Genomic DNA, 26,861 nt, shown 5'->3' with positions numbered 1-26,861 from the left:
GCTGGGTATAGCAAGTAGCGCTGCAAGATGGAAGGCCTTCACAGTGTAAACCTCAGTAACCATCCACCTGGAGAGCCTTGCACAGTCTTGCACAGCACTGTTTCCCTGACATGACAAGTAAATCTATCTCCAGTATTAAAGATTACAGTTCTTCCCTCTCTGGGAAAGATGATGGGGATGGCAAGAAGGAGAAATGTTGGAACAAGTCGGCCCTGGACAGAAGCTCATTTCCTTCTTGTCACCTCAGCAATTAAATGTTGGGCAAGAAAGTTTATTTTCTCAACTGGTAAGAAATTAAGTCTTTAAACATGCAACAAATGGGCATTTAAAGGTCTCAACCCACAACCTCCCCATCATCTGTCCCTCTGGTGGGCAAAAAGAGTAGTTGGCTTTTTGAATGGGAAACCATGGTGACCTGTCTACTGGATTGGGCAGTGGTCCCAGTTGCTCCATCTAGCATAGTCATAGAGCCATAGAATTATACAGCCTAGAAACAAACCCTTTAGTTCAACTCGTCTGCACTGACCACATATCCGAAACTGATCTTAGTCCATTTGCCAGCATTCGGCCCATGTCCTTCTTAAACCCTTCCTATTCAAATACCCATCCAGATGTCTTTCAAATATTGTACCTGTCTCCGCCACCTCCTCTGGCTGCTTGTTCCATACACGCACTACCTTCTGCATGAAAAGGTTGCCCTCCAGGTTCCTTTCTAAATCCTTCCCCTCTTACGTTAAACCTATGCTCCTCTAGTTTTGGACTCTCCTACCCTGGGAAAAAGTCCTTGGCTATTCACCCTATACATACACCTCGTGATTTTATAAACCTCTATAAGGTCACCTCTCAGCTTCTGACACAAGTGATTGGTCTCTAAATACCAAACCTCTGCTTTTGCTTCTGATGTGCCTCCCTCTGTGGCCCCCATTCCTTGACAAGAAGAAACAAAAGATTTACCTCCTTACCACCCAATCCCCTGAGCAATAATCTGGAAACATTGGATGCTAGGATGCAGGAGCCAACAACTTGTGACTGACTGGAAACTATAGCCTGGGTCGCCAATGTTAAGACTTGTGATATGGGAAAATGCTCTCTGTCTCTTGCCTGTCAGCCTTTAATGAGCAGATTGATAGGTAATTAGGTGGGCTATCTTACCAGTGGGGATGTCATGTTAGTCACCACCTAACATGCTTGATTCCACCCTTTGGCCTTCCATGCCTTGAACCCCGAAGTCCCCTTTTCTGGTTTCCTCACAGCCCTGACTCTGCCTTTACATCTTCTGATTAGTAATCACTTATTCTTGTTCACACCTCTTTTAATGAGTTTTATGTTTTCTTTCTCTCTATTGAATATTTAGTATTTAATGACCTTTGATGCTGCAGCAGTTTATAAAACATTATTTGTTATCTGTTTTAATCTAATAGATTGTATAGCACCTGATGGAAAACCAAGGCAGGTAAGTGCTTTAGTTGAGCAGATGGTATCTGCCACTACATTTAGCAGTCATTTCAGCTTTAGCTTGCATGTAAATTTCCTAACACATCTTTGTGCATTTTTGACAGGTTGGTGAAACATGGCAACATAATTGTCAAGACTGTTCCTGCGACAATGCAACGTTGAGCATTGTTTGCAAACCTCACAAATGCTCACTCGTACCACCAGTGGTATGCAAAGGCCAAGGTTTTGTGCCAGTAGTCAAAAGAAATGAAAGTGATCCATGCTGTCCTGTAACTAAGTGTGGTAAGTGAGGCATGTTGGATAATTATGCTCCGTATCAATATTTCTTTGTATTGCTGTAGGATGAGATACTCCAGTACCAAAAATGGCACCAAATATATATGCATACATTTGCCTGTTTGACCTGGAACTAGGTTTTGTTTATTTGTGTAATGATTTTAAAACAGTTTATGAAATTAATTTAATATTTATGTCCTGGCAACACAAACCAGCTAGGATATTATTCAGGACAGTGGTTCGAATATCATATGAAATGGCTGTCAATGTTGTATAATCCCACCTTTCCATCAGTTTTGAGGTAATCAGGAATCATTGAGCGCACCCTGCCTTAATGCAAAAATTATTTTCTTTCAATGTGTCCAAAAAGGGTTTTGATAAATAGGCAATGTAATTGCCACAGTTCCCACATTATTCCAGACTTTTCTCATGCAAGCAGTTATTGTTGACTGAGCTCAAGCTTGTCTGTAACTAGGCATCCAATACTGCTTGAAAAGCAGGTTGTGTGAATCACACTTAGAGTGGGTTTCAGGTTACTTGGTTTAAAAGCGCAGCAATCCTTCGAAAACACTTAGTTTTTAAAAAAGTTATTATCCCATTTCAGTCCATCATCAAAAATGTAAAAAAAAGGGCATGATCATTTTTAGCCTGCATGCAGTAGCACTGAGAAGACCGTATCACAGCTCTGCAGAAAGTGTCAGCTGTAAGAGGTTTTATTCCATTAATGATCAGGTGATAGATGATCACTGTTATCACTTATTGTGCCTGCTATCCTGGCAGCCGCCATAACTTTGGCATCCTGGTGCATTCTTATGTATCTGGTGCATTTGAGGGTCCAGGTACCTTACAAGGCTGGTTGCTGGGGAACAAGCCTGGGAACCCTGCAGCCATATGGTATCAATGTGGACTTCACCAGTTTCAAAATCTCCCCTTCCCCTACTGCATCCCTAAACCAGCCCAGTTCTTCCCCCCCACCCACTGCATCCCAAAACCAGTCCAACCTGTCTCTGCCTCCCTAACCGGTTCTTCCTCTCACCCATCCCTTCCTCCCACCCCAAGCCGCACCCCCAGCTACCTACTAACCTCATCCCACCTCCTTGACCTGTCTGTCTTCCCTGGACTGACCTATCCCCTCCCTACCTCCCCACCTACACCCTCTCCACCTATCTTCTTTACTCTCCATCTTCGGTCCGCCTCCCCCTCTCTCCCTATTTATTCCAGTTCCCTCCCCCCATCCCCCTCTCTGATGAAGGGTCTAGGCCCGAAACGTCAGCTTTTGTGCTCCTGAGATGCTGCTTGGCCTGCTGTGTTCATCCAGCCTCACATTTTATTATCTAAGAACTAGCTACTGCAACTTTGACTCATTACACAATACCTGAATGAGCCAAAACTCAGATATATTACCATTCATGCTTTGACCAGGGCTGTGGTGAAGATGTGGTTCTGTTGTTAGGAGCACTTAGGGCTGACCTCCAATATAGCCCAGGTAGAGTGTTCTGGATCACCTTGGAGAGCTGTGCTGTGGACAACTGGAGCATGCAACGAGGTGATGTGATAAATGCTGTGGAACTGGGGGAACAGGAACAGTCTTCTGATGAGGGTGATGAGGTTATTGTGGAGAAAGCAGCTATCTTTGTGAATGTTAGAGTTAGGCACTGTCAGGTGCTACAAGCCACACAGGACCTGATTAACATCTGGTTCTAGTAGATTTCTAAAATAAATCTAAGATCAGGGGATGCTAGAAATCTGAAAACAAAAATAGAAAACAAAAACAGAAACTCAGCAGGTTTTGCAACATCTGTAGAGAGAAAGCAGAGTTAAACAGAAAGCTGAATTGTCAAAGTGCTCTGTTGAACAAAAGGTGTAGAATAAATCAAAAGAACTGAACTGAAAGCAAGTTAACTTTGCCAATTTGCGTCAAGTGATCGGTGAATTAATAAGGTTCAGAAGAATGCCACATGATTATGAGTTAAGCGCTAAAATATGAGTAAAAATGTGGAGATAATCTTCTTGCTGAGGGAATTGATGGGTATTTAAATTTAGAGTTATAATTGTAGAGTCTTAGAATGGTTACAGCAATGAGCCCATTGTTTCCCTGCTGATTCTCTACAAGAACAATTCAACTAATTCCATTCCTTCACTCTTTCCCTTAGCCCTGAAATTCTTCTTCAGATACTTATCAATTTTCCCTTTCAGTCCAGAGATCCTACTTCAGAACTGAATTTGAACACCCTAGACCTGCTGACAATGACAAGAATCTGGTGTCCAGCAAGGCACTGGGAACAGAGAAACTCTGACTTAGAGGGTGTTCAGATGGGACGTAGCTAAGGACAGGTAAACTGTATGGTCTATTGGGTAAATAGTGAATAGGATGAGAGAATGGGATTGTATGTATACAGAAGTGTCAGTCATGCCGGCTGTATACTGTAAATGCATGACTTTGTGGGTGGTGTGCCATTACATTGCCATTGAGGGGCAATAATGTATTTCCAATGCTTGTCCCAGTGCACTGCAACCTTTAAAAGATTTCATGGGTGCTTGTGATGCTGGTGTTTCAGTGGATATCTGCTGAATGGCAGCTTGTTCTGGGAATAATGTGAAGTAAGATGGAGCTCAAATAATGTGAGAGCAACAGCATGTGGCGGGGCAGATAATAAATGAGACAGCTTGATAAGTATGGTGAGATATCTCACTAGGCTTTGTGGCAAAAGACCTCCGAAAAACTTGACACAATTCCCACTTAACCAGTAAAATGTCATTTTCAGCCCACTGGTTATTGTTACCTGGTTATATTATTACCTATTTCTGAAGAAGGATCTTGACCTGAAACGTCAGCTTTCCTGCTCCTCTGAAGCTGCCTGGCCTGCTGTGTTCATCCAGCTCTACACCTTGTTATCTGGTATTGTTACCTTTTCTGAGGTGTGTTGATTCTTCTATTAAGGAGTATAAAGGAGCCTAAAAAGTCAAAACTTGCTGTTTTGACTATTTCTGGTCTCTGTAGTTACTACTGTTGAATTACTCGAATAGATTTGTTTGGTTTTTTGAATCTTGAATAAACGTCTATCATTGATATCACTTCAAATTAGGTAGTTAAATGAAAGAATAACTTCAAGCTTTTTAAGCAGTGTCAATTTTTTATTCATTTAGAATGTAATGTGACCCACTGTCCCACTTTGAAATTTGATTGCCAACCTGGATATGAACCAGTGTACCATATTAATGAAGACAAATGCTGTCCAAATTACAAATGCAGTAAGTAGTTGCAACTATCTTTAATGTGGAATGCATAATATTTTATTGGTATCACCATAGCAATTTGAAGTATCGTGCTTACAGTCTGCACTTTAATTGCAAACTAATGATTACATTAATGGCATACCATTTCATTTTTCAGAGCCAAAGCCAGTGTGTGTGTTCAATGACACTGAGTACAAGGTAAAGAACATTCAGACATTTTAAGATATGATTTGCTGGTGTTTCTCACTTGCTCAGTGTTTCGTTTCCATAATTTTAACTTCTAATTCTCACTTCTAAAACTCATATTGCCAAAACAGCACAAAATAAAGTGAATGTTTTGAGTAGTGAAACTGAAATAGGGTGCTTCTGTGTTTACTAAAATATTAATTTAGCATTTAAACAATAATCTAGTTAAAATATATTTATGTATTTAATGTTAATAACTGTGCTGAAAGAATGCACAAATGGATTTCATGCAATTCATAAAGTACCAGGGGAAACTAAATCTCCATAACTTGAATGAACTTCATCTACTAGAATCCACGATATTGATGGATAACATGACCCACCTTTCATCTTGCTTTCCAGCCAGGAATGGTTATTCCTCAGGACTGCTATAAGAACTGCAAATGTACCAATAAAACTGATCCATCAACACAGCACAAAGTGATTGACTGTACTCCCATACCTTGTGATTCTCATTGTTCACCAGTGAGTATGCTGTTCAGAAATCAGTAATGATTCCACTTTACTTCAGAAAAGGACAATGCTCAACAGTATATTGTTTCTTCGCAGGGTTTTAAGTATAAGGAGGTGAAAGGACAATGCTGTGGGAATTGTACACAGGTTGACTGTATAATTGAGGTCCCAAATCAACCACCAATAATCCTCCAGGTATGCACATTCCATTACGTATTACGTTCATTTGGTATCACCATAAAAACATCTATTCAAGATTTTGAGGCATTACGGTAGAATGTAATATTCAACAATTTTGTTGTGTGAAGAGATGACTTGAAATGTTTAATGGGTTTCTACTTGAACCAACATGAGCTGTAGTATGCTTTAAAATAAAAGAGACTATTTGGAATTGTCAAGTTGGTCCGTTGAACAAAAAAATCAAAGGAACTGAAATGGCAAAAAAGACTTTACCCCATTTACCACAAGTGATGAGCAAGTTGATGAGGTTCAGGAAAATGCAACATGATCATGATTCAAGCACAAAATTATGAGTAAAAATGTGGAGATATGTTTATTGCTTAGGGAATTGATAAATATGTTAATTTGAAGGTATAATTGTAGAGTCTTAGATTGGTTACAACAATAAAGGAGGCCATTCAGCCCATTGTTTCTCTACTGTGTCTCTACAAGTGCAATTCAGCCAATTCCATTCCTTCGCCCTTAGAATTGAAAATCTTTCTTCTTCAAGTCCTTATCCATTTTGCTTATGAAAGCCCCAATTGTACCTGCATCCACCACACATGCAAGGAATGAATTCCAGATCCTGACCACTGGCTATATGAAAATATTTTATTTTCATATTTTTTGCCTGTCTTTAAAGAAAAGATATATTCTGCCTTTTAACCCTTCTGCCAGTGGGAACAATATTTATCTCCATCCAAGAGATATGGGAACTGCAGATGCTGGAGAATCCGAGATAACAAAGTGTGGAGCTGGATGAACACAGCAGGCCAAGCAGCATCTTAGGAGCACAAAAACTGATGTTTCAGGCTTAGATCCTTCATCAGATCTAGGCCCGAAACATCAGCTTTTCTGCTCCTACGATGCTGCTTGGCCTGCTGTGTTCATCTCCATCTATTCTGTTTGGAACCTTTATACTTTGAACAACTCCATCAACTCTCTCCTAAACCTTGTCATAGAATCCCTACAGTGTAGAAGCAGGCTCTTTAGCCCATACTGACCCTCCAAAGAGCATCCCACCCACCCCACCTTTCCCAGGGCCAATCCACCTAATGTGCACATCTTTGGACTGCAGGAGGAAACTGGAGCACCCGGAGGAAACCTACACAGACATGAGGAGAATTTGTAAACTCCACACTGACAGTCACCTGAGGTTGGAATCAAGCCCAAGTCCCAGTCACTGTGAGGCAGCAGTGCTAATCACTGAGTCACCATGCTAACTGTTTCCTCTGACTTATTCATCTGATTGAAGTCTCTCACCCTGGGAATCTTTCTTTCTTGCACTCTCTCTAAAAGCTTCTCATCCTTCCTAAAGTGCAGCTCCAGAATTGGGTACAGTACCCAGTTGAGACTGAATCAGTGTAATATTAAGAAACAAAACCGTTTCAACAACTGATTACAAATTAATTACTGGATGGTGCAGTGGTTAACATTGCTGCTTCACAGCGCCAGGAACTCAGGTTCAATTCTAACCTAAGGCAACTGTCTGTGTGGAGTTTGCATGTTCTCCCTGTGTCTGTGTGGGTTTCCTTCCACAGTCCAAGATGTGAAGGAGTTAGGTGGATTGGCCATGCTAAGTTGTCCATAGTGTCCAGGATGTACAGGTTAATCATGGGAAATGCAGAGTTACAAGGATAACATAAGGGGTGTGGGTCTGGGTAGGATGCTGTTCAGAGGGTCGGTATGGCTGAATGGCCTGCCTCAACAGTGTCAGGATTCTGTGATGATGAAACCAGCCTATATGAACAAAATTCTATTGGGCATTTCATCAGGAGACATAGTTACCTTACAGAAGTACCAAAATGAGTTCCTACTGTGCTTCCCTCAAATTGAGTGAAAACACAATGATATTCTACATGGATAATGGGAACTGCAGATGCTGGAGAATCCAAGATAACAAAGTGTGAAGCTGGATGAACACAGCAGGCCAAGCAGCATCTTAGGAGGACAAAAACTGATGTTTCAGGCCTACACCCTTCATCAGAGCTCCAGAGGGAGGAGGGTAACTTCTTCAGGTTAGGCATCCTTGGAAGAGGCTTCGCAGTGAGGTTAAAATTGTGATCAGAGATAATGGGAACTGCAGATGCTGGAGAATCCAAGATAACAAAATGTGAAACTGGATGAACACAGCAGGCCAAGCAGCATCTTAGGAGCACAAAAACTGACGTTTTGGGCCTAGACCCTCTGATGAAGTGTCTAGGCCCGAAACATCACCTTTTGTGCTCCTAAGATGCTGTTTGGCCTGCTGTGTTCATCCAGCTTCACACTTTGTTATCTCTGATATTCTACATGGTGTGGTTTGTCTCCTGAAGCACTTAGAGAAATCCTTTGGTCCCAGAAATGTTAAAAAATAAATACTGGGGTATATATCTTTTGATATATTCCCTTCATTTTGTGCAATATCACAACGTGCCTTCTCATTACAGGGAGAGGACAGTAGCATAATGGTAACGTGACTGCGCTAGTAATCCAAAGGCCCAGACAGATGCATTGAAGACATGGGGAACAATTTTCCAGCTTTGTTTCGACGTGTGAAGGCAAACATATTAGGTGTAATTAACGCATTGCCCATTCCCATACCTGGTGAGATATCCCACCAGATCACCTGCTACTTAGCTCATTATGAAACTTACCCTATCACAGGAAATCTGAAGCCTGTAGTGTTGACGGAATAGGTACCTCGGAAGGCGAGCCTGATGTTGAGAGTCTCAGCAGCACATTCATGCTGAGTCAGAAAGCCACTGCCAGAGGAATGCTCACTGCTGTTTCAATCGTGAAGCACATAGTAAATATGCAATGTTGAAGAAAATGGCCACAAAGAGACTTGTGATGGCCAGGGTTAGTGGGGCAGCGTGTGAGCAAGGGGTTGCATCTGTATCCAGTCATTGGGCATTCACATGGGAATAACATGGCCCTGCAATAGTTTGACAGCATAGACATGCAGGGTCTCTACTCCCTCGACATCCTGCAGCATTAACTGTCTTGTCTGCACCTCCCTATCGCTGTCACTACTGGAAACTCCCTCAGACGTACACTTCTGTGCACGCAACCAGCCAAACAGCAGGCAGCGATGAGAGTGGCAGGTGAGCCTATGCCGTACACATGCATTGCTACTGTTGTTCCTACTTGATGTACTTGATGGTCCTTGTACAACCACAACCATTGCACTTTGTCAATGAACAAGGAGTGATCTAGTCGTGCCTATTGGCCCTGGATTTTTGGTCCAGAAACTCCTGGACATTTGAGTCTGAATGGGCCAAACATGCCAAGGATCTTTTTGCCAGAGGCAAGTTGACTCTCTGGTTGGAACTTCTAAGGATTGGAAGGGGGCCAGGCAGGCTGGCAGTCAAGGGCTGGGCTACCTTTGCAGTGCCCTGATTTGAAACAATAGCAAGAACCTATATGTGGTTTCTCCCCTGGCTGGATGCCTCATGGCACCACCCCGTCTCCTTACGAGAAAGGCAAATCTGGACTAGACTTAAGTCTCTCTCACTTTTGCCCTGCCTTTTATCTTAAGGGCCAATGCCCGGGACAGCAGATATAATTGTTGACTCTCCAGCAGCCTCTGAGGGTACTGGGCCTGCCTCTCTAGCAGCAGACAACTTGCCCATGAAGGCAAACAGATGGTTGCAGGACTGGCAATACTGCTGTAGAGTGTGAGCCAATGACAGTTAGTGTATCACTGGGCTGACTACATTGCCCAGGCTTGTCAGGTTTGAAGCTCGTCCCTTCTCTGCACCTAACAGCTGCAGCTGTTGTTCCTTCATGGTGAAGGCCTTCATTGCCGAGACCACAGGGTCTTCTCTTGCCAAGGGCAGAGCTGGTGCCTGGTCTCATGCAGTTGTCCAACTACCAGCGGTCTGTGTGTTATTCCCAAATCCATCTGCAGGGCTGTCAGTATCCTTATCCATGTTGCTGGGGAGTCCAGGATACAGTGTCAAAGATGGTCTCTGCATTGCATCTACACTGCCATCTAGCGAGGTCGAGGCACTCTGGTCAGTGAATGACGACTGGTCCTTGGGAAATATAAGAAGCAGGAGGTTTTGCAAGCACTGATTAATAAGACCGTTGCAGTGAGATGAGAAGTGTCAGGACATGGATGCCTCCTCATCCTCGTGGGAGCAGTCCCTGTCTTCTCCAGCTAAGGCGAGTCTCCTTTCCTTGGAGGGGAGCGAGGGTGGCACTCACCACCTAGTGGACATCTCTTCATCCTGCTATGAGCTGTCATCTCTGTAATGACATAAAGGGGCCAAATGGATAAGATGCAAATGTGTGGCAGAGCCGTTAGTGTTGATGCATGTCAGAGAAAGGTGCTGAGGGAACGAGGAGACTGCACAGAGGAGACCACACAGCACACAGGGGCGGCACAGTGGCTCAGTGGTTAGTGCTGCTGCCGCACAGCACCAGGAACCCGGGTGCAATTTCACCCTCGGGTGACTGTGTAGAGTTTGCACATTCTCCCCGTGTCTGTGTGGATTTCCTCTGGGTGCTCCGGTTCCCTCCCACAGTCCAAAGATGTGCAGGCCAGGTGGATTGGCCATGCTAAATTGCCTGTAGTGTTCAAGGATGTGTAGATTAGGTGGGTTACAGAGGGATGGGTCTGGGTGGGATGCGCTGAGGCTCAGTGTGAACTTGTTGGGCCAAAGGGCCTGTTTCCACACCATAGGGATTCTATATAAAAAAAGATGCAGGGTTACTGATGCGGAAGTACGGGGCAACTGAGAATGTGTGAGGGAAGGTGTTTCATGCAACAGAACGGCTTTTAGAACAAAAGTGGATGCTGTTGTTAAGTGTGAGACTGCAGAGAGCAGGGTCTTCCTCACCCTGGAGATGGCACTGGCATGGATTGTGACCTCTGACCAAACTGGCATAGTATAGGGAAGTGGCTCCCTGTGCCACTTCTCCAGGAAGAGGATTCCCCTCCTTTCCATCACCAGGAACTCCTGGTCGCTCTCGGAAAAGCATGGTGTGAACCCCCAACCTACCGCCATCTCTCCTTGCACCTTCCACAGCCATGCAGCATAACTTTGAGGTAACAGCAATGTTTACTGGTCATGGGGAATACCTGTGCTGAGAGGCATGTTGCTCTGGAAACAGCTAGTGATAAGATGAGTTGAAAACAACAACTTCTGGAGGTCAGACAGCATCCATGGAGAGACAACAAGCTAACATTTCGAGTCTAGATAACTCTTCATCAGATGTGGGCAGAAGTTAAACATGATTCTTTCTGTGAGGCATCAAATGGCAATAAATATTGTTAAGATTTTGTTAAGATACAATGAAAATACCCACTCATCTTCACTGCGAGAATCACTCCAAAGACCTTGACATGACTTGCAGTTCATGTAAAAACAATACAATTCAACCTTAGAAAATGTTGCCCTGGTGCAAACAGCTAAAGCTTGATTCAGAAATAATCATTGATGTGATCAGGTCCCGAGTTCTTTCTTCAGCTTTATAATGGAGATTAGGAATCTGTGTTCCCCTTGCTCAACGAACAGAGGTTTACAGAGCAAATTTGATACTGAAAACATCTCAAGAAATTTCACCGAGATGTAATAAAAATTAAATGACTATGGAACCCAAGGAAGAAATGTTGCGCATATGTGTGTGGTACGTAGTTGCATTGGCCAGCACTGCAGCTTACTATAACTTGCATGCCTATGATAAATAAACAAAGCCGCATCTAAACATTTATTCATTGGTCGTGTTGGAAGGTACTTGGAATGTTTTTCACAGTACAATTGTAACTATGACTTTAATTATTAGAGTAACATGTTGTTTTACAATGTAGAAAGAGTTCATAGACATTATATGAGAAATCCTTATATGCAGGGAAAGATAAATTATCCCCTTTGACATTCAGTGCCTGTGGTTGTCATAGTGATAAAGATTGATGGGCTGACAGAGCCCACAGTCCTTGCATTTCTCTGTAGTTACTTGCCATTGAAAACTTTTCCTTTCCTTTAATTGCACAGCCTGGAGCTGCAATGTCAGATTCAAAGAACAATTGCACCAAATATGAGTGTGAGAAAATAGGATCTCACTTTGTTCCAAGCATCCATCATCAAAGGTGTCCCCAACTGGATCCTGATAACTGTGAACCTGTGAGTACAAGGATAACAAAACTTGTTCTGTAAGTTAAATAACCAGAAGTTTTGTCAGATTTGAGTTTTCAGAGAACAATTTCTAATTCATTTTCTGCAACAGGGAACACTGCACATGGACTCAGATGGCTGTTGTCAGAAATGTAAGTAGTGCATTTAAACAGTTTTAAAATCTCCCTGTGGCTCTAAATTAAAATGCAGTCGAACTGATGCATTTTTGTTGGAAGTGAATTTAATTCAATGTTAGCCTTGGCTTTGTCATAAGAATTCCCACAACTCATTTGGAGAGTCATTTGTTCTAAACCAAGTTTCAGGCCTCAAGTAAGTATTTGATGCTGACTCTGCATTGATGTTGCAAGGCAGCATCTCATTGACAGAGGTATCATATCTTAGGTGACAGTTTTACCAAACAATATATAAATTCTATCAAAGTGATGTAAAAAACACTATAGTATTATTTGAAGAAGGGCAGAGTTTTCCTGGTTGTCTGGCTCTCATCTATCCTTCAACCAACGTTGCTAAAACAAATTCTGTGCACCATGTTTTAATTTTGGTTTGTGAGACATTGTTGAGCACAAACTGGGTATCACATTTGCCTTGAACACAATAATGAATACACTTTAAGATTACTTAACTGGCTGTAAAACAATTTGGGATACCTGAAGATGTAATTTTTTAATATGGTTCGACCCACTTAGGGGAAGGCCTGGTGGTACCACTGCTAGACTGTTAATCCAGAGACACAGATAATGTTCTGGGGTCCTGGGTTTGAATCCCGTCATGGCAGGTGGTCGAATTTGAAATCAATACAAAAAAGCTGTATTAAGAGTCTATTGTTGACGTGAATCCATTGTCAATTGTCAGGAAAAGCCCCTCTGGTTCACTGATGTCCTTTAGGGAAGGAAACTGCCATCCTTACCTGGTTTGGCTTACAAGTGACTCCAGACCCACAACAATGTGGTTGACCTTCAAACTGGGCAATTAGGGATGGGCAATAACCAGAGATGCCCTCATCTCGTGAATAAAAGAAAGGCAATTTTACAAATAATGGAGTAGGTTTGAGGGGGATATCTACTCCTAATTTGTACGCTTGTACCTGGTGTAGAATTTCATAGATGGCTGTGTGGCCCATCCCCCTGTAATCTGAATTTGCTGGGTAATTTCTATGAATGTGTGCACATCAGGACCTCCATAGGATCCCAACAAACAACATAGATTTAAGTCCAGATTTCACTACTCTGGACTTAAGAAGCTATAAATCTTTATACCTAGCCGCATTCAAAAAAATAAAATCGTGCAAGATATTAAATTTAAAATGTTACCTACATCTTATTTTCTGCTTTAATGTTTGAAAAATCATCTGAATCGACCTCACTGAACTATAATGATCTTAATGATGTTCACAATCGTAGGTGTTCCAAAGACATGTACAGTTTCTCAAACCACAACCTATATCAACCATCAAGGATGTCGATCTAAACAAAAAGTGCCGATGACTTACTGTGAAGGGTGGTGCTTGACCTATTCTATGTAAGTATAAGAAACATCTGAGTGGGCTCACAGAGGAACATCCAGCAAGAAACATAAAGTGGGAGCACTGAACCGAGAGAAACATCAGGGAATGGTGAAGTCCAGAAATAACATCATGGAGAAACAGGTGGCAGAAATGTAAAACAGTGTCAAACATTCAGAGCAATTTTTGAAGGAAAATACAAAGTCTGAAAGATATACCTGGAAGAGAGTTGACTGGGAGAAATTTACATGAGGGAGAGAATATCAATTCAAAGTGGAATACCAGTGAGAAAACAGTGTATAAGAAAAATATTGGGGAGAAAGAGGGATGAACAAGCAGAAACATGAGGAATAGATAGTTACATAGTCAGAGAAAACTCAGGAGCAAAGAGTCTCTAAGAAAGATCAGAAAGAATCAGAATCCAAGATATGATTCAGAAGAGGTAGTCCAACAGAGACTTGAGATAGAATCAAATAGAAACGATGTCTCTGCGTTTACTTGATTAGAACTGCTTATCTTTTTGAAGACTTCCATTAGGAGAGACATCAGCCTTATTTTTGCAGGAGAAAACTGACCTAACTTATTCCTCTTTTCCCTATAAATATGTATTCACACTTTTCTGGGGTTGGCGTACAATGCACTTGCCAATGCCTCTATGTCCTTTTATTAATTATAGTGACCACGGTTTGATGTAGGTTTAACATAATTTCCGTACTTTTCAGTTGTACCCATCTAGAAATAAAACTCAGCGTTTGGTTCACTATTTTATGCTCTGTTAATCTGTGGAACGACTTGTAGTGTTAAGCTCCTTGTACTCTGAGATCAGCCTATTCTGCTACTCCATGTAGACTTACACTTTCCAAGTAATGTGACCTCTCTCTCCTTCCAGCTAAAATGTAGTGCCTCTCATATCCCTGACTTTGTATTCTCTGACCCTGTTAGTTTATCGTGGGGCATCTTATGTGTATGCAGGTAGAGAACTGAGTATAGTTCTTAGTGAACATTAATGAATATTATTTACAAAGGAGAAAAGGGAAAGACTAAGTAATGAGTTAGCCCAGTGGTGGACAAACAATGCAAAAGCAAGCCTGTGAGACAGCTTTGATGGTCATTTGGAACTGACTAATCATGGAGAGACAGTGTAGATTCATGAAGTAAAGGTCATTCCTGATTAGATTAATTTAACTTTTTGAGGAGCTGACAAGAAGGATCAAAGAAGGTAATATAACCTACATGGATTTTAATAAAGCATAACAAGGCCCCCAGTGGGAGACTGATTGAAAGGTTAAAAACCATGGAAATAAAGAACAAAGGCAAGTTGGCCTAAAACTATGGAAGTGGCAGGAAACAAAGAGTAACAATCAATGTACTTTTGTGATGCAGTGCTGGTGGAGTTTGCTGTGTGGTCGCTAGTGAGGTTGAAAGCTGTTGACTGTAGAAAGCTGTGAACTACAAAAGCTGTGGATCATAAAAAATACCATTCTGCTGTAATCATATTCTGCAGCGTTTATCTGACTTATTAAAGTGTGGTACCCTTTCATTTTTTTTTGATGGTTACACATGTAACCTGCGCATCTTACGTATGACCTTTTGGGTTTCTGTCACCCACACATCCTTGAGGGAACATGGTGGTCAAGTGAGCTGAATGTGGCAAATAGACTTCAGTCCATGGAAGTGCACAGTAATGCATATCGGCAGGATGGGTAAATAAACATTGGGCTGCTGGAGTGTACAAAAGAACTGTGGGACCTTGAAATACATTTTCACAAGTCTATCAAGGCAGCAAAGCAAGTAGATATGGTGATTCAGAAGATATGCAATACTTTTCTTTAGCAGCCACTCAGTGGACCTTAAGAACAGGGAGATGTTAGAACCACATATAACACTTAGTTCGGGTAGAGTTAGAATGCTTTGTAAAGCTGTTTCAATTAAATGGTTCTATTTGCAACTGTGATTCCTTTAAATTCAGTCATTTGGTTTTTGCCGTAAATTAAGTTTCCACTGGACTTCAACAGGTAAACCTATTGGGAAGCAAGTGAAAAAACGGCCAGACAGCTGTCCAGAGTTTATCAAATGATTCCTGGTGGTTGAAATCTTGCTAGTTTCCAATGAAATTCCTGTGCAAGGTTGCTGTGATCACCTATTTGCTTCCTGCTAAAAAAAACTCATGGCTGTGTAGTCTGACCAATTTAGTATTTAGTACTTTGGGCAGCATCAATGTCATTGTTTGCCTGGTAGTGTTCCAGTCTTGATTCTATTGTTAGTTTTGTACTGTACATCTATCCCTGTAGGATTGTAGATTCCATCTGAACAAAAACAAATTCTGTCAGGAGGCTGAAAGCAGTCATCATTTCTCTCTTCTGGAACATAAGAACTGATTGATGGTTATTTTTATAGCCTGGTTTGGAAAGAAACAAAGGACAGAACTGTAGTGGAAGGGGGCGATGCAAGGCATTCTGCCTCAAACAAAAACAGAAATTGCAGGAGAAACTCAGTACACCTGACAGCATCTGTGGGAAGAAGGCAGAGTTAATGTTTCAAGCCCAGTGACTCTTTATCTAAAGGCAATCTGCCTCTCCCATTAACTATCAAGGATGAAAATGCCCCCCTTTGTTCTTGTGCTTGACTTTGGAGTTCAGAGCACTGAATTGCGTGCTTGAAAACAAGGTGAATGTCATCAAGGAGGGCAGTATGTTCCCTGCAGGGAAGCAGTTTGGGGAGTGGCTGAGATTTGGGAAATTAGCAGGGAGCCAAGTCACCTTTTCTCCTTTATACTCATTTTCCTTCATACCCTTACCAAACAAAAATCCTTCAATCTCAGCCTTGAAAATTTTAGTTGATTTGGCATGCACAGCCGTTTCAGGAATAGAATTTTTGCATTAGAAATATGAGAAACCGAGATTGAAACGAGCATTTTGGTCTCAGATAGTGTTTGTGCCAAGCATTCTGCTACACAGACAGTGGAAAGTTTAGTTGCTGAATGTATGGAGACAGTGCCTGTTCTTATTTGATATGATACTTAGAAACTTAAATACTATCTGTAGTTACATCACAAAACATAGTGCAATTTGTAAAGCAGAATTGTTTAGTGCACTGGGATCTGCCTGCAGAGCTGAAAGATGCAGTACGGTAGCCCTGCAGGGCCACCACCAGTGAGAAATGAGATTACAGCATGGCAAATTTATTTAGACCATTTACGTTACAAAACACAAACATTTATGCAGAAGAATGTTGCCACAAAATGTGCCAACAGTGAGGTTTTATGGATAGAAAATGTGCTTAAACATAAGTTTATTTTTGGTTATCAATCAAACAGTTAAACTGAAACTTGATTTGATCATACTACCAATATGGTTGATTCTTACGAAGTTCAGGCTCAGTTTATTACTTTGGCATTTTTAATAATCCTTCTTTAGTTGCCTCTTTGGCTTTCCATCAGATAATTTAGATGGAAATAAAAATAATGCACCTTATCAGTTATTTATTCACTGTTCATCTAATGATCTTATGATTCCAGCTTGTCACTTTAAGCTGAACCATTGCCACGTGTCATTTATTTTGTTCAGGCATATTCAATCTGTTTCTGGTAGTTAAGATTTCAAGGACAGAATACATCTGCTTCTTTTTACAGAAATTAAGAGGTTGTGGGGCCTGGTAGAGCGTTTCCTTGAGGAGTTGCTCTGAAATGGAAGCATTTCCATTCCATCTGCAAACATCAGCTCTGCTGTGTCCCTGAACTGTCTTAAAAGGCGCTATCATAAATAATCAGGGACACGTGTGCATCATGGCTTTAGTTTTCTGTTTTCACATCTCCCACGTCAAAATATTCAGCTCTATGAATAAATGAAGATAAATAATGGCACAGAACTTGGAGGAACACGACGTTTTGCAATGTAGGCCATTAATTAGCTTTTATCGTGCACACTGCAATTCTACATTTTATGTCATATGACTTGCTAGGAATACAAGCTGTTATGGACATGGCAAGTACAATGGAATATTTGGGCTCTGAATGAATAATGGGAACAGCAGCACTTCCTGAATCACAGACAATGGAAAAATGAAGCAAATTAGCATAAATTAAAGTCAAAGCAGGAACAGAAAGTAAAGTAAGGCAAAGACTGACTGGAGTTTGCACATTCTCCCTGTGTCTGCGTGGGTTTCTTCCGAGTGCTCTGGTTTCCTCCACACTCCAAAGATGTACAGGTTACGTTGATTGGCTATGTTAAATTGCCCATAGCAACTAGGGTGGGAAAAGCAGGATAAAGTAGGAAGTGGGCCTGGGTGGGATGCTCTTTGGAGGGTCAGCATGGAATCAATGGGCCAAATGGCCTGCCTTCACAATGTAGGGATTTTATGGATTCCATGAAAAATAATAAAGAGGCAGGAAAGAGCAAAACAAAATAATCCCAAATTAAATCTGTCCTGCTTTAAAATCTCTAACAGCTATGGGGCAGCATAGTGGCAGAGTGGTTAGCGCTGCCGCCTCACAGTGCCAGGGACCCGGGTTCAATTCCATCCTCGGGTGACTGTCTGTGTGGAGTTTGCATGTTCTCCCCATGTCTGCGTGGGTTTCCTCTGGGTGCCCCGGTTTCCTCCCACAGTCCAAAAGATGTGCAGGCTAGGTGGATTGGCCATGCTAAATTGCCTGCAGTGTTCAGGAATGTGTAGCTTAGGTGGGTTACAGGGGGATGGGTGTGGGTGGGTGCTGTGAGGGTCAGTGTGGACTTGCTTCCACTCTGTAAGGATTCTATTCTAACTTACTACATTAAATGGTGAGATTGAACAATTGTTAACGGGGCAAGGAGATTTATCGATTGGGATTGCAACAGTAAATGCCATATTAATCTTTTAAAAAGTACTTATTCTGTTAAATTCCATTTCTAACCTCTTGCATTGCACTAAATGGATAATTGCTGTGAATATCTAATAAGTTCATAACAGTGATTGGGAAACTGAGAGTGAGATGCTTGTCCAATACAAAGAATAATGAAAATTACAGCACAGGAACAGGCCTTTCGGCCCTCCAAGCCTACACCAATCCTCTATCTAAATCTGTTGCCTATTTTCCAAGGATCCCCCTGCTCCCTGCCCATTCATGTATCTGTCTAGATACATCTTAAATGATGCCATCATGCCAGCCTCTACCACCTCCACTGGCAACGCATTCCAGGTACCCACCATCCTCTGTGTAAAGATCAGTAGAGTAAAGATTAGTGAAGATTGTACAAGTACAGGAACACCCAGCAAATCCTAAAGGCTCAGAACACACAGCTTATCACACAATCTCTCGAACTTTCAAAGCAATTTGCATATTAATGATGGCTTGCATCGTTAACATGCATTATTTTCAAGCAAGATTCAGCCTCATGAAAGAGTACATACGCAAACAATTTGCATATCTCCCATGGTACTGCGTGCAGAAAGTCTAGGCCTCAGCTTTGAGTCAGACACTATCTCTTTTTATATTCTTCGATTATAAATTCCGGAGTCTTATGTCACTGTTTAAAATGGAGTTTGAATATTTGTCACACTGTCATCACGTGAGTAATGTTGCAATGCCTCTCATTAGTTCACGGGTAATGATATTATGGATAGTTGACATAAGTGTGAATGTAGAGATTTATATTAAAAGCCATTGAGAGGGAATTCATGCTGTACTTATATTTTAATATTGTATTATTTGAAAGATAAATAATTAATCTTTGCATATCCTAAAGCCAGTAATTAAAGTAATATTTCTTGTTTCTATGACAGGTATTCTGCTGAGGCAAATATGATTTCTCATAACTGCACTTGCTGTCAGGAATTAATGACTGGCAAGCAAAATATTACACTGATTTGCCCAGATAACACTACAATTGACTTCACCTACACCTACGTGAAGAATTGTGGCTGTGTATCTACGAAATGTTGAGAACCTACCAAGCACTTATCAGAAACTCCAGCTCATTTGGAGGGCCCAATAAATTTAAGAAAAAAGTGTAAAAATGTCGAAAACGTGGTGTCTCAGATAACCAATGAATGCAAAATAGACCAAATCTTTCAATAGAATTTTAATACAAATGGTAATGTAAATATAGATGTTGGTGACATAAATTCTATGTCCTTTAGAGTAAATACTGCAATATATTTTCATAATTTCATTTTCTTACAATCAATTCAAAAGTGTCCATGCAGAAATTGAAGGTTTACCTTACCTTCTCGAGAACAAAATCCCTATGCATCAGTCAATTAAATGATATGCCTGTCACAGTTGATCACAGCCTACAGTGAGATGAAGAACAGCAAACTATCATTTCTGGTCTTATTCTGAAAGCAGTGACTGCAGCTGTTGCTTTGAAACAAGATTTTTTTTGGAAAATCTGAAAAGTTTGAAATACTTGAATTGCAGAGTTATGGTGAGAGCTGTCCTGTAAAAAATGGAGTTTCAGCAACTTCACATTGCAATTGCAATAAATGGCTTAAACTTACTCCTCGGGATGAGGTTAGGCATTCCAATTACAGGCATGACTCTCAATTTCTACCTGTTCCTTTAGGTTGATGGTAAACAGAGTGTCACCTCACTCTGTTTATTTCATGCATGGTGTGTCTGCATTCTCAGTACATGGAAACTTCTTTGAGCTTTACTGTGAACTTTTCTTTTTGTCATGATACTAATGGTCAATAAAAGGAGTCAACTGCATCTATTTGATGTCTGGGTTTTCATGAACTGAGCTGTTTTATTTTTGTGACACCAAACCCTATCTAGATATTGCCATGGACAGATTGTGAGTTTTAAAACCTACGCTCACCAACTGATTATTTGCAGATTGTGATATAATTTTTTCCCCACTCCCTCTGTTTTTGGGCTCTGACGTTTCAAGAACCGCAACAAAACTGAGTTAATACTAAACCAGAAGTAGGGCTTATTTCATAGACAGAGGAAATCTTGCAGCCCAAGCACACTTAGAAATATGCAAGGAGATATAGCATCAGAATAGATAAAGCAACAACTTCAATGTAAAACAACCAAGGGATAACAGTTTATCAATGTTCCTACTTTTAAGATTGAGTCCAAAGTTAGAGCTAGCAGTTTGTAATTCATTTGTGGGGCTGGATTGTCTAAGTCAGTAGTTGGGGAGTTATTCTCTTGAGCAAACAAAAACTTCAGAAGTCTTCTGGGATTTTGCTAAAACCTGATTCTGCTTCTCTTTTTATACGAACAGAGGCTTTTATTTGCCTAGTGCACATGTACAGGTTTTTAATAGGTCAGAGGCTTTTCCTTTGTACCCCAGAGTTAGTGAGGTCCGAAAGGGAGTTAGTTGGGGATAATATTGATTTTGTCGGTACATGTGGCATGAAACAATACTAGCCATTTCACTGACTGCTATCTCAAAATGGTATGGCTTAAAGAGCAGTTGGTCCCAAACAGTGGAAGCCATGTGACCAAACCTCCTAAGGGAGAAGAAGTTTGATCAAGACAAAGACTTGCATTGCAGATAACCAACTGCCTACAGTTCATTTCAGGTTAAGTGAAACATAATTAACACAAAGTTGAAGATGAAAACTGGATTTATTTTAAAATGGCAGTTTGGCTAGCAGCCAGAGTGCCAAATGATACACAATAATGATACAGGAAGAGAGATAATGGGAACTGCAGATGCTAGAGAATCCAAGACAACAAAATGTGAGGCTGGATGAACACAGCAGGCCAAGCAGCATCTCAGGAACACAAAAGCTGACGTTTCGGGCCTAGACCCTTCATCAGAGAGGGGGATGGGGTGAGGGTTCTGGAATAAATAGGGAGAGAGGGGGAGGCGGACCGAAGATGGAGAGAAAAGAAGATAGGTGGAGAGAGTATAGGTGGGGAGGTAGGGAGTGTTCATCCAGCCTCACATTTTGTTGTCAATGATACAGGAAGACCCGATTAAGAAATGGGAGACACAAACAAGACATAGGATAATCTGACTAGGAAATAGAGAAGGCCGTTATCACATTGCTTGAAGGTCTTAAAACTCATAAAATCACCCCTGTAAACCTTTTTAAGCAGATCAGACACATATACTCTTCTGTGTCTGGAAGAACAATACCAGGTCTGCAACTACTGTACAGGGCCACAATTATCAACCCACCAAGAGGCCATTGTTCTGTGGGCTTGTCTGCTTTATACCATTATATTGTAACCGATAATGAAAAAATACATAAACTGCGCCCGTTTGGACTTGATGGAGAAGTGTTGGCTTCTTGCATGTGCAATGTAGACGCCACTTTACTACTGCAACTGGACTCCAATTGTTTAAATTTTATCAGAGACCTTTTCTCTGGCCTTTCCCCGTAATAGTACTCCTTTTACACCTGGAGTTACACATCTCTGTATAACAATTTATAACACAACAGTTGGCATTCACTTTCATTAGGGTGTACGTAAAGTGATGATCATTTGGCTGACTTTGGTTTTCAAATGGAGCTTCTTGAAGGTTACTGCTAAGACTAATTAGAACAGTCACCTTTGTGGGGCTGTTCAATGTTTTTTTTAAAACAGTCTTTAAATTTTAATATATACAGATAAATACAAGTAGGAATTTTCTTCGCTTTTTTTGTGACAATATATTCAAGACAATAAGGACATTTTAATACTGATCACATCAAAAGAGATGTTTCATCAGGCATTTATGTCAACTCAGGTTAAAGATAGAAATTAAAACATCCTTTCACCCTGGAACATTGGGTTTGAAAGACCTTAACTATGAATGTAATGAATGCCTCTGTAGATGGCACAAGGAGTGCCTACACTCAAAACGGTCAAGTGAATATTGCGTAATGCTTTTCATTGAGCTATTTCAGATACTTGAAAAATCTGATAAAGTGATTTTGTTGAAGCGGCTGTCACATTCATTTCATTTGCTTCTCCTCAGCTACAAAAATGATGCACTCCTTCATGGTCAGTTCAGGCTAAAGTCACCGCAGTTTGTTGATTTTTAAATTTCACAAATCAGAAAGCACAATCCCCGAATTAAATTTGATCCATTGAGTGAGGTTCTGTACAGAAATGATGTGTGGACGTGATTCAAATGAAATGTTCCTTACTGCCAGTAATGATTGTTTTCCTTGAACTTTGGTGTGGAATTGATTCACATCCAAGGTGAATTGTCAACTGGCATGAATCTTTGATGGCCATTTTAGCACTGTAGCACACACTCAGGAGATTCAGATCTCTTGCTATTGATTGAAACAAAGAGGATGGAATTCCTTCATAACTTCACTGTTTATTTATTAGATCCCATTCAAAGAACTCTAGGAAGCCACTCAAAAGGAAAAAGAAAGTTTCATTGGAAATCTAGTCAACATATAATAAAATCTGAGTCACCTCAGTAGGGGCCACTTACCGCCACTCTATATTCTGGTTTGAACTTGACAGTGTGCCAATCATCTTCTGGGCAATGCCATTTGTAAATATTAGAAAATAAACATTAAACCTGGTATTAAAACACATCACAGAAAAATTACATCCCATTCCTCTAACAAATACATCTTTTCCTGGTGCAGAGAGGGAAGTGTGAAAGTTCAATTCAAAATCAATGAGATGAAAAGTGAAGTTTATTAATAGGTCATCCGTATTGCCACGCTGTCTGGTAGCTCCAGATCAAACTTTAACAACATTGTCCCTGCAAAGCTGATTTCCTACACTGAAGGTCCTTCTCCCAATGTTCATTACAATGGCAGAGGGAAAGGTTGACTAGGGCCTGGAGTAGCTAGTTTACAGTATCCTGATGTTCTAATGTTGCCTGCAGAAGAGGACTTAAACACCTCAGCTTTTTTGCCATCTTTGTGACTTTGCGTATAAGCCTGGCATTTAATCTTTGAACGTTTGTTATCTGGCAGTTGTCCTTGTATAAATGAACATTTAACACTAAGACCATTACCAATCTTTAAAATACAGTAGATTGCCATTCTATCCAAAGATTGTTTGTCACCATTATTTTAAAATACCGGCCTTGATGGAACCAGCGCTGGTGCAGTGGCTGACGCGAGGGAAACAGTCCCGGAGCAACAGCCAGCACGAGGAGTGAGTATTGGGTGAAGGCCAGTGCAGAAGAAACAGTCCTGAAACTTATCATGGAGCAGCTGAGAGCCAGTGCAGAGCAGACTGGAGGCTTGGAGCGGAGTGGGAACAGTTGTTGGACTGGGGCAGGCTGTCAGACCGTGTGTGCAAGTCCCTGCACCAAGCTGCTGCAGAGTAATATTTCTTTGAATTTTTTTTTATCTGACTGTAATGTCAATCCTTTGTCTATGTCTTATTTCTAATTTATTCATTACATACTAAAATAATGCAACCTCTTTTATTTGTTATTCCTCTTTTGTAGCTAAGATTTGTACCCAGGTACTAGTACCTAAGATGGTGCCATAAGAGGTGACATTGTTAAACTTTTCACTGTACTCCTATATTCCTGTACTTGACTATACATGACAAAGGATATTCTATATTCTATTCTTAATGCACTTATGTATTATGTATTCACAATCCTCAATTTGAAGCTATTTGACTACAATTGTCTGTCAGGTGAAAATAAATGAATTTATATTGCCAGGAGATGATTAAATAAGTGAACTCACTGAGGTAGATTTGTGGCAGTTTAATCAATATTCCTGGCTTCCTATCCTTCAACAATCATAGTTACTTTCATCCTGACTGTTAGCGTAGTTATTTAAAGGGGCATTGGTGAGATTGTTCTGGTCAAACAGTGCAAGTCACTCAGATAACATAAGATCTTAAGGAATAGGAGCAAGAATTAGACCATTCAGCTATTAAGCTTGCCCTACCATTCAGTATATAATAGTAGATTTACTCCACGTCTAACCACTGCTATTCTTGGCCTTGAAATGTTTAATGGAGCAGAGCAACGACGTATTAACTCCAGCCTGTACTGTTTCAAATGAGGAATCCTTCAATGTAAACATCATTACTTTGCATCAACTTCTCACTGCCCCTGAGATGGGACTCCTAAATGTGTTGCTCAATGCTCCTGCTGAGCTGGAAGGGAGTGTGGCAGTAAGATCATCTGTATGGGAACACCAGGTCTTGAACTAGAATAAGTTGCATGTGTGCACAGCTGAGCAAATATAAAGAGCCCAAGGAGAAAGGGCCAGTCACAGCAATTTAAAAAGGAACCAATTTAACCTGGCCTTCTTTAGTTAACAAAGAGGGAATTTATTAATTACTAAACGTGAGAAGAAGTAGTAACACAACACACATAGAATTGAGAAGTAAGTGCGAAAAGAAACGAAACTTAGAAGAAGTTGTGATCAGTCTCAGGGTTATTCGTGAAGAGTAGATCGTGGAATGTTGATAGTGAGCAAACAGCTTCAAGATTCTTGACTTTTCAAGAAAGAATTGGAGGTTAGTTCCAATCCTTTTCTCCTGTTTCCTTTTGGACTGGCTTCCCACAGTCAGAGTGAGAGTCATAACATAGAACTTTGAACATAGATCAGTATAGCACAAGAACAGGCCCTTTGGCCCCCCATGTCTGTGCTGACCGTGATGTCATTCTAAACTAATCCCATCTGCCTGAACATGGCCTGTATCCCTCTATTCCCTGCTTGTTTACATGCTCGTCTAATGCCTCTTAAATGCTGCTATCATGTATCTGCTTCTAGCACCTCCTCTGGCAATGCATTCCAGGCATCTACTACCCTCTATGCAAAAAAGTTGTTTTGCATGTTTCCTTTAAACTTTTCTCCTCTCACTTCAAACAAATGCCCCCTAGTAGTTGACATTTCGACCCTGGGCAAAGACTCTGACTATTCACATTATCCATAGCCTTCTCAAGGAACTATGGACTTGCGCTCCAAGATCAATTCTCCTCAGGGCCCTGTTATTTACTATATACTCTCCTTTTACATTTGACCTCCCAAAAAACATTACTTCGCACTTCTCTGGATTAAACACGACCTGTCATTTCTCCGGCCAACTTTCCAACTGATCTATGTTCTACTGCATCCTTTGATAACCTTCCTCACTTTCTACAACTCTACTAATTTTTGTATTGTCTGCAAACTTACTAACAAGATCAACTATATTTTCAACCAAATCATTCCTACATGTCACACTACTGAGGTCTCAATACTGATCCTTGTCAAGCGCCACAGGTCACATACTTCCAATCAATAAAAACCTCTGGCCTTAGAAACATGGCTTGATGCAAATTATTAAACTGCTTTATTCCACAGGGTAGTGAACATGCAGAACTCTGGGTATGATCAATTTTGCTTACTTTCATCAATGTAATTTGTCTTTATGTAATAACATTTTACTGCACTCACCACTTCATTGGACCATCTCGCTTTGTGTCAAACTAATTTTCTACCCTCCCACTCTGTCTCCATCTGCTTTTCCTTTACATTCGCATCTTATGTAGGGATCACCTTCACCCTCCAATTCCTTTGCTTGTAGCTCTCCTTTGTGTCTGCCTGTCACACAAGTTCAGTTTTTCCTTCCTTCCCGTTGGTATTTCTTCCAGGTCAAGGCCACCAAGTCACAAAGAAATATAGAATATAGGAGAAGGAGTAGGCCATTCAGCCCGCTCCACAATTCAATATGACCATGGACGATCATCCAACTTAATAACCTGTTCCTGCTTTCCTCCTCTATTATCCATAGAATCCCTACAGTGTAGAAACAAGCCATTCAGCCACACACTGACCCTCTGAAGAGCATCCACTCAGACACATCTGCCTACCCTATCCCTGTAACCCTACATTTCCCGTGGCTAATCCACCTAACCTACACATCCCTGAATATTGTGGGCAATTTAGCATGGCCAATTCATCGAACATGCCCATCTTTGAACCTTGGGAGGAAACCAGAGCACACAGAGGAAACCCATGAAGATGTGGATGACTGCAAACTCCACACAGACTGAGGCTGGAATCGAACCAGGCTCACTGGCCCTGTAAGGCAGCAGCGCCAAATCACTAAGTCACTGTGTCACACACAGCCACTGATCCACCGATGCCCTAAGTGCTAGATCCAACTCTTTCCTGAAATCATATAATACCTTGACCTTGATAATAAAATGTGAGGCTGGATGAACACAGCAGGCCAAGCAGCATCTCAGGAGCACAAAAGCTTTTGTGCTCCTGAGATGCTGCTTGGCCTGCTGTGTTCATCCAGCCTCACATTTTATTATCTTGGAGCTTTTGTGCTCCTGAGATGCTGCTTGGCCTGCTGTGTTCATCCAGCCTCACATTTTATTATCTTGGAATCTCCAGCATCTGCAGTTCCCATTATCTCTAATACCTTGACCTTGACTGCTTTCTGTCATAGCAAATTCCATAGGTTCACTACTGTGGGATGAAGAAATTTCTCCTCA

General features: G+C 41.1%; 1 protein-coding gene across 1 annotated transcript in view; it reads left to right on the top strand.

Annotated features, from left to right (window-relative positions):
• Window positions 1–20,185, top strand: part of LOC125459227 (intestinal mucin-like protein) — a 29,909-nt gene extending 9,724 nt beyond the window's left edge. The window contains exons 6-15 of the mRNA XM_048545372.2: window positions 1,422–1,453; window positions 1,560–1,737; window positions 4,879–4,983; window positions 5,126–5,166; window positions 5,557–5,679; window positions 5,764–5,862; window positions 11,868–11,996; window positions 12,100–12,139; window positions 13,409–13,526; window positions 19,267–20,185. Of these exons, the coding sequence (XP_048401329.2) occupies window positions 1,422–1,453; window positions 1,560–1,737; window positions 4,879–4,983; window positions 5,126–5,166; window positions 5,557–5,679; window positions 5,764–5,862; window positions 11,868–11,996; window positions 12,100–12,139; window positions 13,409–13,526; window positions 19,267–19,426 (1,025 nt within the window). The 3' untranslated portion in view covers window positions 19,427–20,185. The remainder of the gene's footprint in view (window positions 1–1,421; window positions 1,454–1,559; window positions 1,738–4,878; window positions 4,984–5,125; window positions 5,167–5,556; window positions 5,680–5,763; window positions 5,863–11,867; window positions 11,997–12,099; window positions 12,140–13,408; window positions 13,527–19,266) is intronic.
• The last annotated feature ends 6,676 nt before the right edge of the window (window positions 20,186–26,861 follow it).

The sequence above is a fragment of the Stegostoma tigrinum genome, chromosome 17 (genome assembly GCF_030684315.1).
Source record: "Stegostoma tigrinum isolate sSteTig4 chromosome 17, sSteTig4.hap1, whole genome shotgun sequence".
Lineage (NCBI taxonomy): Eukaryota > Metazoa > Chordata > Chondrichthyes > Orectolobiformes > Stegostomatidae > Stegostoma > Stegostoma tigrinum.
The sequence above is the reverse complement of the archived record's forward strand: the minus strand, read 5'-3'. Positions and strand labels throughout refer to the sequence as shown.